The following is a 17118-nucleotide window of genomic DNA, read 5'->3' as shown; positions in this document are numbered from 1 at the left end:
TAAACCCATTCTCCGACCGTAAGTTTATATAAATAGTTTACAGAATCAATAATCGTTCATTACATATATTATTATACTATTATTTAAGACCTATAACTATAGTACGGTATCTTGAACGTGATACTTGTGATACCTTCTTTCTTGTTCCGTTACCTGGTATCACGAAGTTAGTGACGTATACGTTTGTACGTAATAGTAAGGACCTTGAAAAATAATAATATGTTAAGTAACGTGTAATATAGCTTATATAAATAGAAAAATAATAATAACTATCACTTTATAGTTAATAATACTACTAGATTTTAAAGTAATAACACCTTTCGTTACGTACGGGTCTACTCGTTAATATAATGTATCGAGTAGAATGTTGGTACTCCCTGTAAACTCGACATACGTTGTAAATATAATAGGACGTAAAAGTAGCAACCATGCCTATGACGCCATCCAGGATAAAACAATGACAGTAAACAGTGTAAGAAACAGAACAAGAAACAGGAAACAAAAATAAACGAGAAAACGAACACAAAACAACACGGACTGCGTAGTACAACAAAACGGCCCGAAACCCAAAACACAGGGCCGATAGAACGAAACCAAATCGAGGCCGCAACCACTGCGTGCTCTTTGGCACTCCTTTTAGATAATGCCCTTCATCTGCTTGGCGTACTCCTTCTGCGACGTCTTGACAAAGTCCTGGTACAGCTCCGGGTAGCTGCTGCCGCTGTCCTCGTCGTCCTCGTCGTCGCTGTCGGCCTTGGCCTTCTTGTCGGCGCCCGCTTTCTTGTTCGCACGGCCCTCGGCCTTGATCATCACCACCGATGTGGGGCGCTTCGTCCGGGCGGCCTGGCCCAGCTCGCCGCGCGACGCCACAAAGACGTACGGCACGTTGACGTCCTCGCAGGCCAGGGGCAGGTGCATAATGACCTCGGCAGGGTTGACGTCGCCGGCAATGACCACGACGCCGGGCACGTTGGCCGACGTCGACGACGGGTTCTTGGCGGGCGCCTTGCGGAGGGCCTTGTTGACCTCCTTGACACCACGGAGAAGGGCCTGCTGCTTGGCGGCTGGGGACGAGACGTCAGTATGGATCAACAGAAAAGAAAAGACAATGCATCTTCAGAACTCTCGGGACACATAGTACTCACCCCGCTTGACGACTTTGAACACCTTCTTCTGGTACTTGTCCGCCGCCAGGGGCAGGGCAAACTCGACCAGGGCACCGCGCACAATCGGCTTGGGCACGACGGCCTTCTTCTTGGATGCAGCCGGCGCAGTCGGTGCAGCCGCAGACTCGTCGGCCACATCGCTGTCGGACGCATCGTCGCCGCCGCCGGCCGCCTCCTCCGCCGCAGCCGATGCCGCCGCCGACGCTTGCAGGTGCGCGTCGAGTGCCTGCGCCAGCTTCTCCTTCTTCTGCTTCTTCTCCTTCTTGTCGCTCTTGTCCTTGCTTTTGTGCACGCCGTCCGTCTCCGACCGCCGCTTCTCCTTCTTTTCCTTCTTTTCCTTCTTCTCCTTCTTGTCCTTTTTGTCGACCTTGTCCGTCACGGCCGCGGCCTCGGCCTCCTTGCGCTCGCGGCTGGCAGCCATTGTTTGTTGCGAGGGTATAAATGTGAAGATGGAATGTTGCTTGTTAATTTGGATAGAGAAATCGAATTGTGTTAAAAAATAGCGGTCGACCAATTCGGCAGCGGCAAGCGAGTCGTTAGACGGACGAACTTCGAATTCGTATGCGAACTGGTGAAGAGAGAAAGCTGCCGGATGCCAGACTTTTTTGGTTCTGCCTTTTCGCCTGTGTCTGCTCAGTAGCCCAAGAAAAGAAAAAAAAGTTTAGATCAAAAATTGGACCAGTTTACTATGTGATTTCATTGGACACTGAGCTTATCGATATCATCACGTGCGATAACAAAAATGAACACGTGACCAATTTACTCAAAGAATTTGCCTAGGCAAAACGGCCCCCATTATTGTGATAAAACGAGACCGAGACTACTTTGCGAACATGAGCTTCATATTTTATGAATTTTTTGCTATTTTGGGTATCAATACTGAGCGAGCTAGCCAGAGCCGGCCGCAAAAAAGAGCAATCATGCCCTTGGCCACACCCATTCGCAGCAACCATCGCCAATCATCAAACTTTCATCATCCGCATCTCCTCGAGCACCGACAACCCGTTTCTGAGCATCGAGCTCCACCGCCCCTCCTCGTCGGAAATCTATCCTCTATGACCTGGTGTATCGCGAGAAAAACAAAAGGTGGCGAACAGTGACCAGTCGGATCCGAGCAACGCACGCGCAGACGGAAAAGACGGGACGAAACAGGCAAAGGAAAATACGTAAGGGAGATGAAAAGACACGCGCAAAACGAAAAAAAAGAAACAGGTAATAAAAGCAAAAGCAGAGGATAAAACAAAGTCCCTTTTATCCACCCAGTGATGAGACCCCGTTGTCCACGATCATTCTATCGCTTGCGCCCAAGGACGCCGTTTTTTATTGCTCTTCTTTTCTCCTCCACCGGACGTTTGACGATGAGGTGGAAGAAAGGAAAGACGGAGCAGAGAAAAGCAAGAAACAAAGCAACGGAACGTTCTCAGCCAACCAAACGCCGCGTAATGCCAAAAAAAAAAAAAACAGACAAGACGGCATGCCAAGAAAAGTCGAAGACAGAGCGAGCCCGACATGCGGACGTGCCCGTCTAGCTCGATCATTCAAGGCAGGGGCCGCAAAAAGAGAGATTAACAGAGTGGTGTTACAGCGACTGAAGACGACAGGCCCATCGTACATCCTGCGAAAGACGTACGACAGCAGTTGCCAACAGCCGGAGACGGGAGAAACGGGCGCATTAGACCTTGCGGAAATCCTGCAGCACGGGATAGATCATCTCGAATGCCGTGTAGATTTCCTCGCGGACCTTTGCGCCCGTGAGGACGATCTTGCCGCTGACAAAGATCAGGAGCACAATCTTGGGCTTGATCATGCGGTAGATCAGACCGGGGAACAGCTCCGGCTCGTAGGAGCTGAAGTTGTGATGGCGCGAGGCCAGACCCTCCAGGCGGATGGGGAACTTGATGTCGCACGAGCCGACAATGTTCTGGATCTTAAAGTCGGTGAACTTGGCGTTGAAGCCCAGCTTCTGGATGATGCGCGCATACTTGCGGCTGGCCAGCTTGGAGTCGTCCTCCGACTTGGCACCAGTCACGACCATCTTGCCACTAAAAAGAGATTTGTGTTGGTATACGGCCCACAAGATGGCAATGGATCGTTGACCATCTCCCGAAACTACTCTGGGAATACTTACGAGGCAAAGATCAGCGCAGTCGTCTTCGGATCGCGGATGCGCATGATGACGGCAGCGAAACGTTTCTGCAGGAAGCAAAACAAAAGACAGTTAGCCAAACACTGTTCCAACAAACAACCCAATCAGACCAGACCATCTGGCCGCCATGCAAGACGACGAGGGGGCGAGGAGAGGACAGGACGTGGGCCGCGGGAAGGTAGAGTGCTTGGGCGGAGAATAAGAGTATACGAACCGGGTTGTACTCGGCGTTGCGGGCATGCAGCGCAATCGTCTTGAGATCCAGACGGCAGTCGAGATTGACGGTCGCAACGATGTTCCTTTTGTTTACAGAAGATGATGAACAAGTGTTCTTACGAGACAATAGAAAACAAGAAAATGCATTGTTTCACAAGCGCAACGAGGGACAAAAGGGCAAACACTCACTGCAACGTCGGCACGATGCCGCTCACGCCAACCGCCTGCGCCGCCGCAGCCGCCGGTCCCGTTGCCGTTCCAGGCGCTGGGGTAGCAGAGCCAGCCTTTGCGGTGCCGTTGGGCACGCTGCCGTCCTTTTCAGACGGGGGAGTCTGCATGGTCTCGGTTCCTCCCGGAAACGAGAGCGACGATGGGGCTGTGAAAGCGCGAGCTTGTGCGGCGGTCGACGGGTGCGAGTTGAGCGAGTCCATCGAAGACTGCGAGTACAGGCCAGGCGCTGGCGCTGCAGAGTTCACGACAGTAACGGAAGACGACATTGCTGCGGTGGTTTGCAGAGAGGACAAGCGAGGACGAAGACAGAGAAGAGTGGGAGACGGGAGAGAGGAAGAGGGAGAGGAGCGAGAACAACAGGGCGGCAGCCTAGTTGGGGGGACTTCAGCGCATGTCAGTACGACAAAACTCTTCGCTCAGTTATCCATCAAATGACGATGAGGACCAGGCCACACACTTACAACAGCCGGCGACGGGGTCGAAGGCTGATGACGGGTGTGCGTTTCTGTGCGACGAGGCGATGAAACCAGGAGAGAGGCCGCGTTCGTCGGTCGAGGTGAGCGACGAACGTAGGTTCGGGAGTTGTGAATACGAAAGACCGAGGGCGAAAGTGAATTCTCCTCGATGAGACGATGATGGGATGGGTCGAACGCGGTCGGTGTGAAGCGATGCGATGCGACGCAAGTCGTTTTTTGAGGATGATGCTTTTTTGAGTGCAAAAAAAGTAAAATAAAAAAGGGCAAAAATCAGACGCTGGACAAAGAGACGATAAAAAACGGTAAAAAAACAACAATTAATCTCGATCGCAATAATTAAATAGCGAGAGGTTGTAGAGGTAAAGGAAAGGCAAAGAAAATCAGTTTCCTTGATGAGAGAGGCGAGAGGGATTCACAAAACGAAGCCGTTTTTGCGACACTGTATGGTGGGAGCCGCAAAAAAATCCGTGGCTGAAAGTGGGCGAGAGGGGGGGGGGTCAGTCAAAATGCACGCGCGAAGGAAAGCAAAAACGAGGGAGGGACATGCTGTCCTTTATATACTCCCGACAGAAACGCACGGGCCATGCAGAAAGAGTGGGTCTTGTCATGCGCTAGTCGAAATTTCTGCGAATCAGGGATTGTTTCGCAATCGCCTCGGCGCTTCTGGGGGGGCGTGCGGGTGTCTGAGTGGCGGACCGTCGCAAAGGAGGCCAAGTCACGTGCAGGCCGTGCTGCCTGGCAAATTTCGGCCGCCAAGTGGCAAGTTCAGGGGGCAAGACGGGACGATTGGCTGTCGACTGCGCAGAAGGAGATAGTAGTATGTGTGATGTTTGTAGGTACAATATACCATGCTGCAAATGGAAAACAGATGACTACATCATGAAGAATGACGGAAACCTGTGAACGAGAGGGGAAGAGAGGGGAAGACAGCGAAAGAGACAGTCGATGCATTGCGGTTGGACTGCGCATCAAGCGCTGATCGTTCTCAAATCAACGCAGTGTGGCTGCAACGGTGAATACAGTGAATGCTATTGACTCAACACATATAGATACCGGCAAAGCACTCATGGTTCGCGTGGCTGGCATAAAAAAACGTGTATGTATGTAGTGTCTATCTGTTATCCTCGGTAGACGGTATTGGTACATTTTATAGCCAACAGGTGCCAGCCGTCCTCGCAACACGTGCTTCCTAATCGTCTAGATGTACCGTCGATGTACTTCCTATGCACCATCTGCGCGCCCTGTGAAATGTGCGGTGGTTTTCTCGTGTCTCGTGCACCAAACGCCTTACTCCTCCTCATCAGCCGATGGCCGGCCGTGCTTGGAGTTCAGGAAGTGGTTCCTATCAAAGTCAGTTTGTGTCCAGACAACCGCACTGCACCTCCGTTCCGTCTCCCAGCACGTACCGCTCGGTCGCCCACTGCATGGCGTAGTAGCCGCCGATAAAGGCTGGCGCCCAGTACAGGACTTGCCGGGAAAACCGCCGCCAGGTGTTGAAGATGGCGTCGTGGCCGGCGCCGGCGAAGGGGTTCTGGCGGTTGGGGGCAATGCCGAAAGAGACAATGCCGCGCTGCTTCTGGGTGGCAGGGCCTGTTGCGTTGTTAGCATGTTCTCGTGTCGTCATTGCATTGGCTTGTGTCGCAAGCCGTAGACCGGTCGTCGCATCCCGCCATCCGCTTGGTACGCGATATCCCAATATATCGACAAATCGATACACATCTGTTCACCGGTGGACATCGCGAATACAGGAGCTTCCCCCATGCCGCACCAGCCCATTGACCATGGTCACACGTCGTCTCGGCCGCCCATGCCGTCGAAAAGCATCAACTTACCCAAGTTTCCCCAGTTGCCAATGTAGCTAGATAGGAAAACGCGTTAGCTACCACGTCGACACCCAAATCATTGCCTGCATGCGCGCAATTGCACATCTGCGTCACCAGACAGCCGTTCCATGCCAACCGCAGCCATGCATCGGCCGCAGGGCCTGAGCTTAGCCGCGCTGCGGCGCATCGGAACCTGTTGCTGTTCACTTGCGCGGGAGAGGGGCGTCGTACTGGCCGTATTTGCCGAGCGGGGTGTCGCCACCGCCGCCGCTGCGGAGCATCTGAGAGGGACGCATTGTGATCGATTGAGTTTGGGGTGTGGAGAGAGGGTGGTGGTCGAGGTCGGGATACCGTGAGAATGGAGTCAGTCGATGCTGCAAGCTTCAGAGAGAACGGGCGAGAGAATTTCTGGGAGGCCGAATGGGAGTTGTCGGAATGGTCAATTGGTCGCGGGTTTCCATCCAAAGTAGCAGCGCCTTCCCTGATTGGGCTTGGTTTACTCGTCGGAGAAATGGGATAATCCGAGCCGGGCTTCTGCTCTCAGGAAGGTGCAACCCAGCAAATAGCACGAGCTGTGCTAACACTAGGCAGGCAAGAGGCAGCGTCAAACCACCACCACAGGCTCAAAAGCTAGCAAGCAAGTACGACCCGGTACGCCTGTCAAAACCGAAGCCGCAAAAAAACAGCAGACGACATCGCCATCTCGGATCCGTCGGGCCCAATCGACGACACCTCCACGACCAGCACCCACCAACCCACAGCACCACAGAAGCTACCCGTCACAATGGCCAACGCCCTCGGTTTCATCTACAAAATATCGATCCCGGCCGTCGCCGGCATCGCCGTGCTGCAGTCGTCCATATACGACGTGCGGGGCGGCTCGCGCGCCGTTATCTTTGACCGGCTGTCGGGCGTCAAGGACACCGTCATCAGCGAGGGCACGCACTTCCTTGTGCCCTGGCTGCAGCGCAGCATCATCTTTGACGTGCGCACCAAGCCCCGCAACATCGCCACGACCACCGGCAGCAAGGACATGCAGATGGTCAGCCTGACGCTGCGCGTGCTGCACCGACCCGAGGTGCAGGCCCTGCCCAAGATCTACCAGAACCTCGGCCACGACTACGACGAGCGCGTGCTGCCGTCCATTGGCAACGAGGTGCTCAAGTCGATTGTCGCGCAGTTTGACGCCGCCGAGCTGATTACGCAGCGCGAGGCCGTCTCGCAGCGCATCCGCGCCGACCTGACGAAGCGCGCCCACGAGTTCAACATTGCCCTCGAGGACGTGTCCATTACGCACATGACGTTTGGCAAGGAGTTTACCAAGGCCGTCGAGCAGAAGCAGATTGCCCAGCAGGACGCCGAGCGCGCACGCTTCATTGTCGAGCGCGCCGAGCAGGAGCGCCAGGCCAACGTCATCCGTGCCGAGGGCGAGGCCGAGAGCGCCGACACCATCAGCCGCGCCATTACCAAGTCGGGCGACGGCCTGATCCAGATCCGCAAGATCGAGGCGAGCCGCGAGATTGCCCAGACGCTGGCCGCGAACCCCAATGTGGCCTACATCCCCGGCGGCAAGCAGGGCACCAACATCCTCTTGAACGCCGGCCGGGCATAAGGAGCAGAAGGGGACGTGACTTGTACAGACAAGGGAAACGACACGAAAAAGAAAGAAACAGAGGAGAATGCATACAAAAGAGCGGTGGATGGAGGAAGCATGCTCTTTCTGGTGCCTGGCAAGGGAAAATCACTATTTATTGGCGTTATTTTGCTTTTACTGTTTGGCTGTTTAGTCAATGACTGTACAATTATATTACACCACTTTCTCAAATCACAACTACGACATTACCAACTGTGCTTTCCTTGCGTCAGTGTGAAGCCAATGTTGTCTTCTATTCGTATCCACGCTCCGCTATGCTTCTAAATACACCAAAGTAAAAACATGACAACATGATTGTACAGTAGCAATGCGACTAGGTGCAGGAGTCCTGTCTCGTGCCAGCCTCAACTGTCTTGCACCATCACCCCGTCGACGAGCTTCCAGTTCTGCCGCCGCCGCAGGTCGTCCCATTTTGACTTGATTTTGAAACGCACCAAGTCACCGGCCACGCGCGCGTCTTCGGCACTGTCATGGCCCGTGAGATGGCCGCCGGCCTGGACGACTCGGTCGAGGTGCTCCTTGGCAAGCACCCGTAGACTATACCGGATGGGCAACTCCTTTGGGTGGGGGAACAGCAGGACCGTGTCTGAAATGCGTGGGTGCACCATCCGCATGGCCTTGAGGTCGTTCTCGAGTGCATGTCCAATGAGCACCGTCTCTGGCCGTATTATCTTGTGGAAAAGTGTGCGAGCGGCCTCGGGCGACGAGGCCATAAGCATTGGCGGCCGATTCGCTGACTTTTCGTCTGTTCCCTTGGGATTCGCCGCGCCGCGCTTCGTCGCTGCGTCGGCTGCTGCTGCAGGCGTATAAGGAATAGACGCCGCAAAGTCCTCTGGCCATACGCCCGAAAAGCGCGAATTGAAGTCGATAATGGCGCCATACGGTCGCACGAGGATGTCTAGCAGCAGCTCGCCGCTCGGCCACGACGTCGCTGTCAACCGCACCACCTCCATGCCGTACACCGTGTAGGCCATCTCACAGTCAAAACAGACGGCCTGCTCAACCGGTACGTTGGGATCGGGGTTGGCCGGTGTCTCGACAAAGTTCCACAGTAACGCCAGGCGTTTTGCGTCGTTTGCTTTAAACACGTGGCTGGCCGCCGTCTCGCAGCCCGGCGACCCGTCCGAGGCAGATGCACTGCAGCAGCTGAACACCTGGGTCGCACGGTTTAGCCGACCGGGGTGGTATTGACACTTGCCGCCTGACGTCAGTGCGCCGTCGTCTTCGCGGCGGCCCGGAAATACCTGGAAGCGGCGGGTGCAGCGCTCACATTGCTCCCAGCCTTTTGAGACGTCCTCGGCGTCGCGGGCCTTTTGGATGTCCTCGTCGGAGGGCACGGTCGGAACATAACCCTGGTTCCCAAGCTTGTCAGTCGGGGTTACAAAGTGCCTTTGGAGAAGGACCAGTTCCTGGTCGGGTGGGAGGCCTGTGACAATCGGAGGCGGTGGGGACGTTGCGGCAGCCCCGCTCGTGGCGGCAGCGGGCTCTGTGGTATGTGGCGCTTTGGCGCACGCCGCTGGCGCAGCCGCGGGAGTCGATACAACTGCGGCTTGGCGGGCTCGTCTCGCCGCTTCTTTTGCTTCCTTCCGCTCTTTGACCCATTGGACCACCGTCATCCGCTTGAACTCCATGATGCGGTGCTTGATCGTGTCCGAATAGATTGTGGATGACTTGGTGGTGGCATAGTGCTCTTCCACATCGAGGGCCGCCCAGATTAGGCCCTGTGGACTCAGCAAGTAGTGCTTCCTATCCTCGGGGTGCTCTGCAGACGCATGAAGAAGCTTATTCAGACGGGAAAACTCTTGGTGTAGCAGCTTGACGAGCCGCAGGCGAATCTCGTGCTTGGCAGGCGCCTTGGCCACATAACGCGGATTGAGCGTTTCTGGCTTCCGTTTCTCCTGTGCTGGTGGTACTGGCTTGCTGCCGGTTGTGTTGTTGGAGGGTGCCAAAGGCACAGATTGTGAGGTCTTGGCAGCCGTGACAGAGGTAGGGGCTTGGCCGGCGGTGGTAGTGGCAGTGGTAGTGGCAGTGGTAGCGGCAGTGATGGCGGCCGTCGAGGGCGTATCAGCGAGATTTGCTACGTTGCTTTGTCGCCGCTTCAGTGGCGGTGGTGAGATGGGCCGTTTGAGTGCAGAGAGAGAGGGGTCGGCATCGTGAGAGACAACGGGGCTGACAGAAAACAAACTGTTTGTCGAGCTTTCTGACGAGCCTTTGGAGGATCTCTGGGTCCATGACGAGGACGAGCTTTTGGAGAGACTGCTTGATGTCGACCGCTTGTCGTTGACCGTCTTCTCCATGTGCTCGATTTTCGGTCGTTTCTCGGCGAGGCTGCTCTCGTCGCTAAAGCTTGAGCGGTGCTTACCCGTCGACGCGGCAGCCGATGTTACGACTGTTGACACGTCATCTAAACCTGCAGTGGGTGCGCCAGTCGGTTGGCTACCGGCATGGCCAAAGAGACATCGCACAGTCTTGCATCCATCGCCGTTTGGGCATGGAATGTGGCTCAAGAGGCCATCGGGGATGTCCATCACGACGCGAGCGGCGCGGGCCCGCCGAGGGGCAGTGAAGCAGCAATGGGGCCGCCGTCACCAATTCTTCCACACGCACGGGGTATAGGTGACAAAGGTGGTGCAGTTAGAAGAACATCAAAGTGAACGTCCAGGCGAAGTTGACGACAAATGCGAGTTTGAAGGCAAAGGATGTGTCTTTGCAGTCGTTCTGAAGCGGCAACAGCCGCGCGTAGTCGAGGCTGCGGAATGCCGTCGGTTCGAAAGCCGGATAAGAATGACACTATGTATACGTCTGCGATAACGATATGTTGGTGGTGACAAAGATGCTTCGGGAGGTTGTTTGCAAGAGAATCGACGATTTGGTAGCAGATGAGGTCGAGGTTCAAGATGCAGGTGCGCGTGTCTGACGTCGGAGGAAGCTACGCCCCAGGTGCTTATCGATACGCTGTAGCCACTTTACTTGCCAGCGGCCTAAATTCTCACAGCGGGCAGGTGCCATTACATAAGCAATTGCCGATCTGTTGACATTGGATCGACCGTCAGCATGAATAATGTATAAATCGCAGATCCTCTGTAATTGAAATTGGTTGGGTGTGAAATTCAAATTCTATCAAGTTATTGAAAGCTGTGCGTTGTCCTCGCTTCTATCCACAACGCCTGTTTGTGCTTGCTGCCCTGCTAATGAAGCAAAAATATAATACAGATTGTCGTCAACGTTAAAAAAGGGTATGATGAAAAGGAAACCAAGAAAAAAAAAGAAAAAAAAGAGAGTGCAGGGGGAAGGGGGGTGGCTCGTCTAAATGGCAAACTCCTCATTGACAAAGTGCCGCAAGACAGTCTTGCCCTCCTCGAAGCGCGGCGACTCGTGGCGCACAATGATGGCGGCGTGGCTGTGGCGGATCTTGCGGATCCAGACGCGGTACTTGTTCCAGCCCAGGCTGTCGAGGTTGTCGATCATGGTGAACTGCTCGGGCGATAGGGCAAGGAGCGAGCCGTCGGCCGGGGCGGTCGTAGTGATCTTGCTGCCCTTGCCGTCCTTGAACAGCGGCACCTGCGGCTGCTGGACGCCTTGGGCGATGGACTCGAGGTCCGAGTCGGAGTCGTCGGGCGAGGCAAACTCGGGGTCCTGGGCCGTGTTAATGTCCTCGTAGGCGTCCTCGACGGTGTCCCGCAGACCCTTCATCCACAGCGGCAGCAGGCGGTAGCTCTTGCTGTCGATGCCGGCCAAGCCGCCCTCGTGCCGCTTGAGACGCTTGCTGCTCTGGACGTGCTGGTAGACCGCGTTCAAGAGGAACAGCGTCAGGCCCAGGGGCAGCAGCAGCGAAATGGCCACCATGGGCGCGGCCTCAAACAGCTGCAGCCGCCGCTCGCGGTTCCACGGCTTCGCCAGGAAGCGCCGCACTGCCTTGCCAGCGGGCATGATGCCCTGTTTCGTCTTCGCCTCGGCCTTGGCCTTGGCGGCCCCGCCGCTGGCCGTGCGCTCGCGCACCCGCTTCATGGCAGCCGCCAGCCGGTCGAGGGCAATTGGCTCCTTGTCGGCCATGATGGTCTGGTCGTAGCCGGGCACGAAGTGGAGCGGCAAGTCCTCGATGTCGCCGCCCGCGGCGGCGACCTCGGCAAAGGGGTCCGTCTTGGAGAGGGCTGTGGTGTAGTAGACGGCGCTGTGGTCGTTTACGATGTTGGCGTACAGCGTGTGGCGGCCGAAGCGGCGCAGGCCGGCCATGAAAATGGACTCGGGGTCGGCCAGGATGGTCAGCAGCGGGCGGCCGGTGTCGCGGAAGGAGTCGATGCCAAACAGCTGGCGGCCGGACACGCTGATGGTGCGGGAGCCAATGGCGTTGAAGACGGTGCTGAAGGCGCCGCGGGTCGGGGACCGGACGCCCAAAAAGGGACTCGCAAAGGCGGCAAAGTTTTTGCATTCGAGCTTGTCCATGATGCCCTTGGCGTGCAGCAGGCCCACGGCGTAGCGTGCGACGAGGCCGCCCATTGAGTAGCCTACGACGCTCAGCTTCGTGATCTTGGCGCCCTTGCCGGCCGCCGCCTCGAGGGCATCTTCGATCTCGAGACACACGCGCTCACCGCCGGTGTCGATGCCGTCATAGGTGTAGTAGCCGCTGTTGCTGCCGGCGACAAGAATGTGCAGCTGGTCTTCGGAGTAGCCGTCACGCAAGGCGGCGGCCACGGACCCCAGGTGTTCAGGCTGGCCCCAAAGCTGAGCTGTGTTAGTCGGTGATGACCGGATGGAGAGGGCGTGAAGGTAAACATACACCGTGGACGAGAACGCAGAGGTGGTCTGCTTTGGCGCTGCCGCCGTTGTACTCTGCCATTGTGACGGAAATATGTAGGGGAGGGAAGAGACGGCGAGGGGTTGTCTCGAGAAGGTGACAAGAACGCTAGAAATAACGTTGTGCTGGTGCCGACGGAAATCGCAAAAGATGTCGATGTTCAATGTGACGATACAAAATTAGAAAAGAAAACAAAATGAAGCAATTCGCAAAATGTAGATAGTTTTTGTTTTTATAATAGTAGACAACAAAAGGACGCGTACACAAAAGACCACAGCACCAGATGATCATCGACCCCTAGCAATAACGTCTCCGCCCCTGGCTTCGAACATCGTCAATGGGGGACTTTAGCCAAGAAGCGGACGGTCGAGCAGCCCGAAGGCCCGTCAAGGTCCCTTCCTCTGGGCAAGTTCCAGAAGATAAAACACTGCCAGCTGAAAGACGCTCCAAGGGGCGACAACTCTCCGACGGCATTGTAACGAGACACGGCATTCGGGTCAATTAGGGCGGAATGGTGGTGGGACGGCGCAAGTTGCTGCAGGTTTTGCAGTCTTTCTACGTCCTTTATTGTTGTCAATTTTTGCTGGCGTCAGAACCTCGTACAGCGTACCTGCCTGTTGCGCTAATTGCGTGTATAGTTCGGAGCCTTTTGGCTAGGGCGGGCACGTTCCTGCCAAAAAGCGCTGGCAGAAGACGGATCTGGAGTTAAGAATGCAGCAAATCCGGTGGGTGCCTGCCGTCCACGCCTGTGCGCACCTTCTCCTCTCGGTTAAGCCAGCTGACATAAGTCCGTTCTTGGTCGCTCGTCATTCTTCCGTATCCTTGCATCGGCCAAAATGGCAGCTTCAGCCACTGTCCATCCATCTTACGCGAACAAGGAGTTTGTAAGATATGATGGCAGATGAGTTCAACGGACGGACGTCGTCCTGCGTCGATACGAAACGCCGTCAATCTAGCACATTCTTTTATGCCAGTTCAGGTGCTTCGACAACAGGAACTGGCCGTGATAATGTGCGGCCTGCTACGATACACAGCTCAACGTCCTATCCGACCACCTCTCAATTAGCAGTCTCTTACAACATACTCTGTACGTTGTATGTTGTACGGAGTATGGTGTTTGGAGACACTTGAAGGTCGCTTCGTCGCTGCTCTTGCCCGTTTTGACACATTCCGGCTGAACGCAAATGCGCTAGTCCATATTAGGCCTAGCTCTCCACGCGGATATCGGTAGTGGATCGGACGTGCAGACACAACGACCCAGCACTGCGGACTGGTCCGCCCGTAGGATCCCCTGAAGCTGAGAAAGGGGAGACGACAGACTACGACGTCCAGTCACAACGACGAACGCCACAACAGCAGCCACGACGACGGCCGTCCCTCGGCTTTGGCTGCATGTTCTCGCGATTGCAACTCTTGCTCTCCCCTCGCTTCCTCTCGACCGCTGTGCACAGCGTCGTGCGCCTGCCATTGCCCCCTCTTTCTTGTCCTCCTCGGTCGGCAATTTCCCGAAACGCACAGATCACTCAGAGTACCCAGGGCTCCCAGACTACACAAAAAGCTATGACGACAGCGGCCGCGACGGCAGCTGGACCTCAGCGACGGCGGTCAGCACGTATGGCGTCGACGTCGCTGGCCCGGTTCCGGTACCGCGAGGACGATAGCTCCGACTCGGACAGCGGCGTGAAAACGGAGGAGCCCGATGACAATGACAACGACGACAGCGACCACAAACCCTCGGACGACGAGAGCAGCCTGTCCGAGCTGTCCTTCAATAGCGACATTGAAGACGCTGTGTCTGCACCAAGGAGGAAAGCGACAAGAGGTGCACGAACGAGAACGACAGCAGCCACGACCAAAACATCGACAGGCTCTGCTGCGACAGGCAAACGAAAACGAGCAGCGACCACGACGACCAGGACGACCACGACGACCACGGCCACCGTAGTCACGAAAATGCCTACCCACAAGAAGCGAAATGGAGCCAACGGTGCCGTCAAGTCAGAAGACTATGTCGAGGTCAAGCGGGAGATCAAGGACGAGGAGCTGGGCGGGCAGGACCTTTCGTCCATACAAAAAGCAGCATCGCCACGCAAAGCCCGCAAGCCCGCACGTGTCATCACGACCAAGGTCGTGAGCCAGCGTGAGGGCGAGGGCGAGGGCGGCGACGCAACGCATGTCGAGCCGCCGACCGACTGGGAGCTGTTCTACGACCTCGTCAAGGAGATGCGCCTCCCCGGCGGACCGGCCGCCAACGCCGCCGTCGACACCATGGGCTGCGAGCGCCTTGCCCTCGCGTCGGCCAGCCCGCGCGACCGGCGCTTCCACACCCTCGTCGCCCTGATGCTGAGCTCCCAGACCAAGGACACGGTCAATGCCGTCGTCATGGCGCGCCTGCAGGCGGAGCTCCCGCCCCACGCGCCGGGCGCGCCGCCGGGGCTCAACCTGGAAAACATGCTCGCCGTCGACCCGACGCTGCTCAACCAGCTGATCTGGCAGGTCGGCTTCCACAACAACAAGACCAAGTATCTCAAGCAGGCCGCCGTCATCTTGCGCGACGAGTACGGCGGCGACATCCCGCCGACGGCCGAGGGCCTGATGGCGCTGCCCGGCGTCGGGCCCAAGATGGCGTACCTGTGCCTGGCCGCGGAGCACGGCTGGAACCGCGTCGAGGGCATCGGCGTCGACGTGCACGTGCACCGCATCACGAACCTCTGGGGGTGGCAGAAGCCCGGATCGGCGGCGGCCAAGACGCCCGAGGGCACGCGCCTGGCGCTGCAGAGCTGGCTGCCGCGCGACAAGTGGAAGGAGATCAACTGGCTGCTGGTGGGCTTTGGCCAGGCCGTGTGCCTGCCCCAGGGCGCCAAGTGCGGCGACTGTACATTGGGCCTGCGCGGGCTGTGCCGAGCAGCCAACCGCAAAAAGGTCAACGAAGGACGCAAGAAACGGCGCGAGCTGGGCTTGGACGTCCCCGGCGGAGACGAGGACGGTGTCATCAAAGACGAAGTCAAGGAGGGGTAGGAGGATTACGTTTGAAGATACTTGTATTTTATTTTTAAAAAACAACAAAGAGAGCAATGTACATTACTAATTTACGATGCAATTCAATACCTGGTGTTATGGTGAAAATGTAGAATTCAAAAACATCGCCTCTATCAGAATAATGAAGACCAGAATGACTTCAAAAGCCCCAGGACGGCGAAACAAAAGACAGCTCGTGTCACTCCCTCGCTACCCAGCTCCAGACGCCATACGGTTGGAAAACAGATTATGACAAATAACAAATATGGTGGGAATAAGCGGACTCAAAAAGGAAAGATGAGAGCGCACGTCGGTTGGCTCTGGTGTGCAGTGGACGTGGTGATCCCACGTAATACCAGCCGCTCGTGTCAAGTAGAGAAATTAATGTTACGTGTGGGGGGGGGAGGGTGTGCGCGTGTTTGGTGCGTGGATGTGTGAATTTGAGAAATTGTGGATGAGTGGGTTGTGTGTATTATGCAATTTGCGGGTTTTGCGTTGCAAAATACGTGGCAGAGTGGTGCAAGTTTCTGGTGGGCTGCTGCGGGTTGAGTCGGTGGTCCGGGGTCCGTGATTAGGGAGAGCTGGCAGAACAGAGGAGACGGATCCCTGACCACAGCAACGACAGAAACAACGTTGTGCGTTGGCCCCGTGCCCCATAAAATGATGGTGCTCGGCGCATGACTGGTCACCACGCTGTTGGCCATTTGCGTTCTGTAGTAAGCATTCTGCTTGGCCATCCCCGTCGTCATTCGGTCCATCTGTCGACGTCGTCGTCGGAGAGGACAAGAGGTTGTCAAGAATCGCTATGCCCGGAAACTCGCCACCGTAAGGTCCCTTTCACGGACTCGGTCCGCGTTCAGAGTCGTCAGGGAAACGTGCGGCGGCAAAACGGAGAGGGCTGCCATTATACGCCCTTGATGACGTGGGTCCGCTCGGATTCAAGCTGGGCAGCGTTCTGCTCGTGTGCTGCCTTCTTGCACTATATTGGGGAGAAAACGATAAGAGTCAGTTTCGAAAAATCCGTCACAAATCTGAGGACATGCAGGGAGAGAACATACGTCTTCAAGACCAGTGCACTTGTGGTCCTCTAGTAACCGGTGACGGCCGCAGAAGTGGCCGTTACAGAAACCGCAGTCGCCAGCAATGCGCTGCGCTGCCTCCTTGCACTCCTTGAAAGAGCACTTGATCTTGCGCGGAGCCATTCTGAGTGACCGACGGTAGAGCGAAGAAGGGACAGAGAGAGATAGACAGAGCGAAAACACGACAGAAACCGTTAAATTCGAAGTTTTGTGGTTTCAGGAGGGAGGAGTCGACAAGTAAACTGGCTCGATGATAAAAGAAGGGGACGTGTTGCCTGTTGTCGTTTGTACTCGTATCGCTGCGGGTTAGGCCGAGGTCGTATGCGTAGGCGGTTGCGGCGACAATGATGTTAGGTGGTGGTGGTAGTGGTGGAGTGGTGACCGTCGAAAGAGGAGGTTGACGAGAAAGTCAGAGATGTAGAGAAGTGAGAATGAAGAATGGAAAGAAGGAAGGAAAGGAAGGAGTAAGTTGGGAAGGAGGGAAGGAAAGGGGAAGCCTTGGGGGATGCAGTTG

General features: G+C 56.0%; 9 protein-coding genes across 9 annotated transcripts; 2 read left to right on the top strand and 7 right to left on the bottom strand.

Annotated features, from left to right (window-relative positions):
• Positions 1-636: 636 nt before the first annotated feature.
• SPBR_07637 (H/ACA ribonucleoprotein complex subunit 2) lies at positions 637-1587 on the bottom strand (the record flags this gene model as incomplete). Its single annotated transcript, XM_040765891.1, has 2 exons — positions 637-1064; positions 1146-1587. The coding sequence occupies 2 exons, from the start codon at positions 1585-1587 to the stop codon at positions 637-639; spliced, it is 870 nt and encodes a 289-aa protein (XP_040616072.1).
• Positions 1588-2838: 1251 nt separating this feature from the next.
• On the bottom strand, positions 2839-3201 carry SPBR_07999 (uncharacterized protein; the record flags this gene model as incomplete). The annotated part of the gene is made up of 1 exon (XM_040766250.1): positions 2839-3201. The coding sequence occupies one exon, from the start codon at positions 3199-3201 to the stop codon at positions 2839-2841; it is 363 nt and encodes a 120-aa protein (XP_040616071.1).
• An 89-nt stretch (positions 3202-3290) lies between these two features.
• On the bottom strand, positions 3291-4025 carry SPBR_07806 (uncharacterized protein; the record flags this gene model as incomplete). The annotated part of the gene is made up of 3 exons (XM_040766060.1): positions 3291-3359; positions 3527-3611; positions 3718-4025. The coding sequence occupies 3 exons, from the start codon at positions 4023-4025 to the stop codon at positions 3291-3293; spliced, it is 462 nt and encodes a 153-aa protein (XP_040616070.1).
• Positions 4026-5522: 1497 nt separating this feature from the next.
• Positions 5523-6354, bottom strand: SPBR_07735 (ubiquinol-cytochrome c reductase subunit 8; the record flags this gene model as incomplete). The annotated part of the gene is made up of 4 exons (XM_040765989.1): positions 5523-5577; positions 5642-5825; positions 6068-6093; positions 6290-6354. The coding sequence occupies 4 exons, from the start codon at positions 6352-6354 to the stop codon at positions 5523-5525; spliced, it is 330 nt and encodes a 109-aa protein (XP_040616069.1).
• Positions 6355-6842: 488 nt separating this feature from the next.
• Positions 6843-7670, top strand: SPBR_07738 (uncharacterized protein; the record flags this gene model as incomplete). The annotated part of the gene is made up of 1 exon (XM_040765992.1): positions 6843-7670. One exon carries the CDS (start codon positions 6843-6845, stop codon positions 7668-7670), a length of 828 nt encoding a protein of 275 aa, XP_040616068.1.
• A 386-nt stretch (positions 7671-8056) lies between these two features.
• On the bottom strand, positions 8057-10240 carry SPBR_06770 (RNA exonuclease; the record flags this gene model as incomplete). Its single annotated transcript, XM_040765026.1, has 1 exon — positions 8057-10240. One exon carries the CDS (start codon positions 10238-10240, stop codon positions 8057-8059), a length of 2184 nt encoding a protein of 727 aa, XP_040616067.1.
• A 778-nt stretch (positions 10241-11018) lies between these two features.
• SPBR_07152 (uncharacterized protein) lies at positions 11019-12549 on the bottom strand (the record flags this gene model as incomplete). The annotated part of the gene is made up of 2 exons (XM_040765406.1): positions 11019-12434; positions 12490-12549. 2 exons carry the CDS (start codon positions 12547-12549, stop codon positions 11019-11021), a joined length of 1476 nt encoding a protein of 491 aa, XP_040616066.1.
• Positions 12550-14067: 1518 nt separating this feature from the next.
• On the top strand, positions 14068-15525 carry SPBR_07210 (endonuclease III; the record flags this gene model as incomplete). Its single annotated transcript, XM_040765464.1, has 1 exon — positions 14068-15525. One exon carries the CDS (start codon positions 14068-14070, stop codon positions 15523-15525), a length of 1458 nt encoding a protein of 485 aa, XP_040616065.1.
• A 904-nt stretch (positions 15526-16429) lies between these two features.
• Positions 16430-16727, bottom strand: SPBR_08017 (nuclear protein; the record flags this gene model as incomplete). Its single annotated transcript, XM_040766267.1, has 2 exons — positions 16430-16504; positions 16584-16727. 2 exons carry the CDS (start codon positions 16725-16727, stop codon positions 16430-16432), a joined length of 219 nt encoding a protein of 72 aa, XP_040616064.1.
• Between the last annotated feature and the right edge of the window lie 391 nt (positions 16728-17118).

This window comes from Sporothrix brasiliensis (assembly GCF_000820605.1).
Source record: "Sporothrix brasiliensis 5110 chromosome Unknown Cont20, whole genome shotgun sequence".
NCBI classification, from domain to species: Eukaryota; Fungi; Ascomycota; class Sordariomycetes; order Ophiostomatales; family Ophiostomataceae; genus Sporothrix; species Sporothrix brasiliensis.
This window is presented reverse-complemented; position numbering and strand designations above follow the sequence as displayed.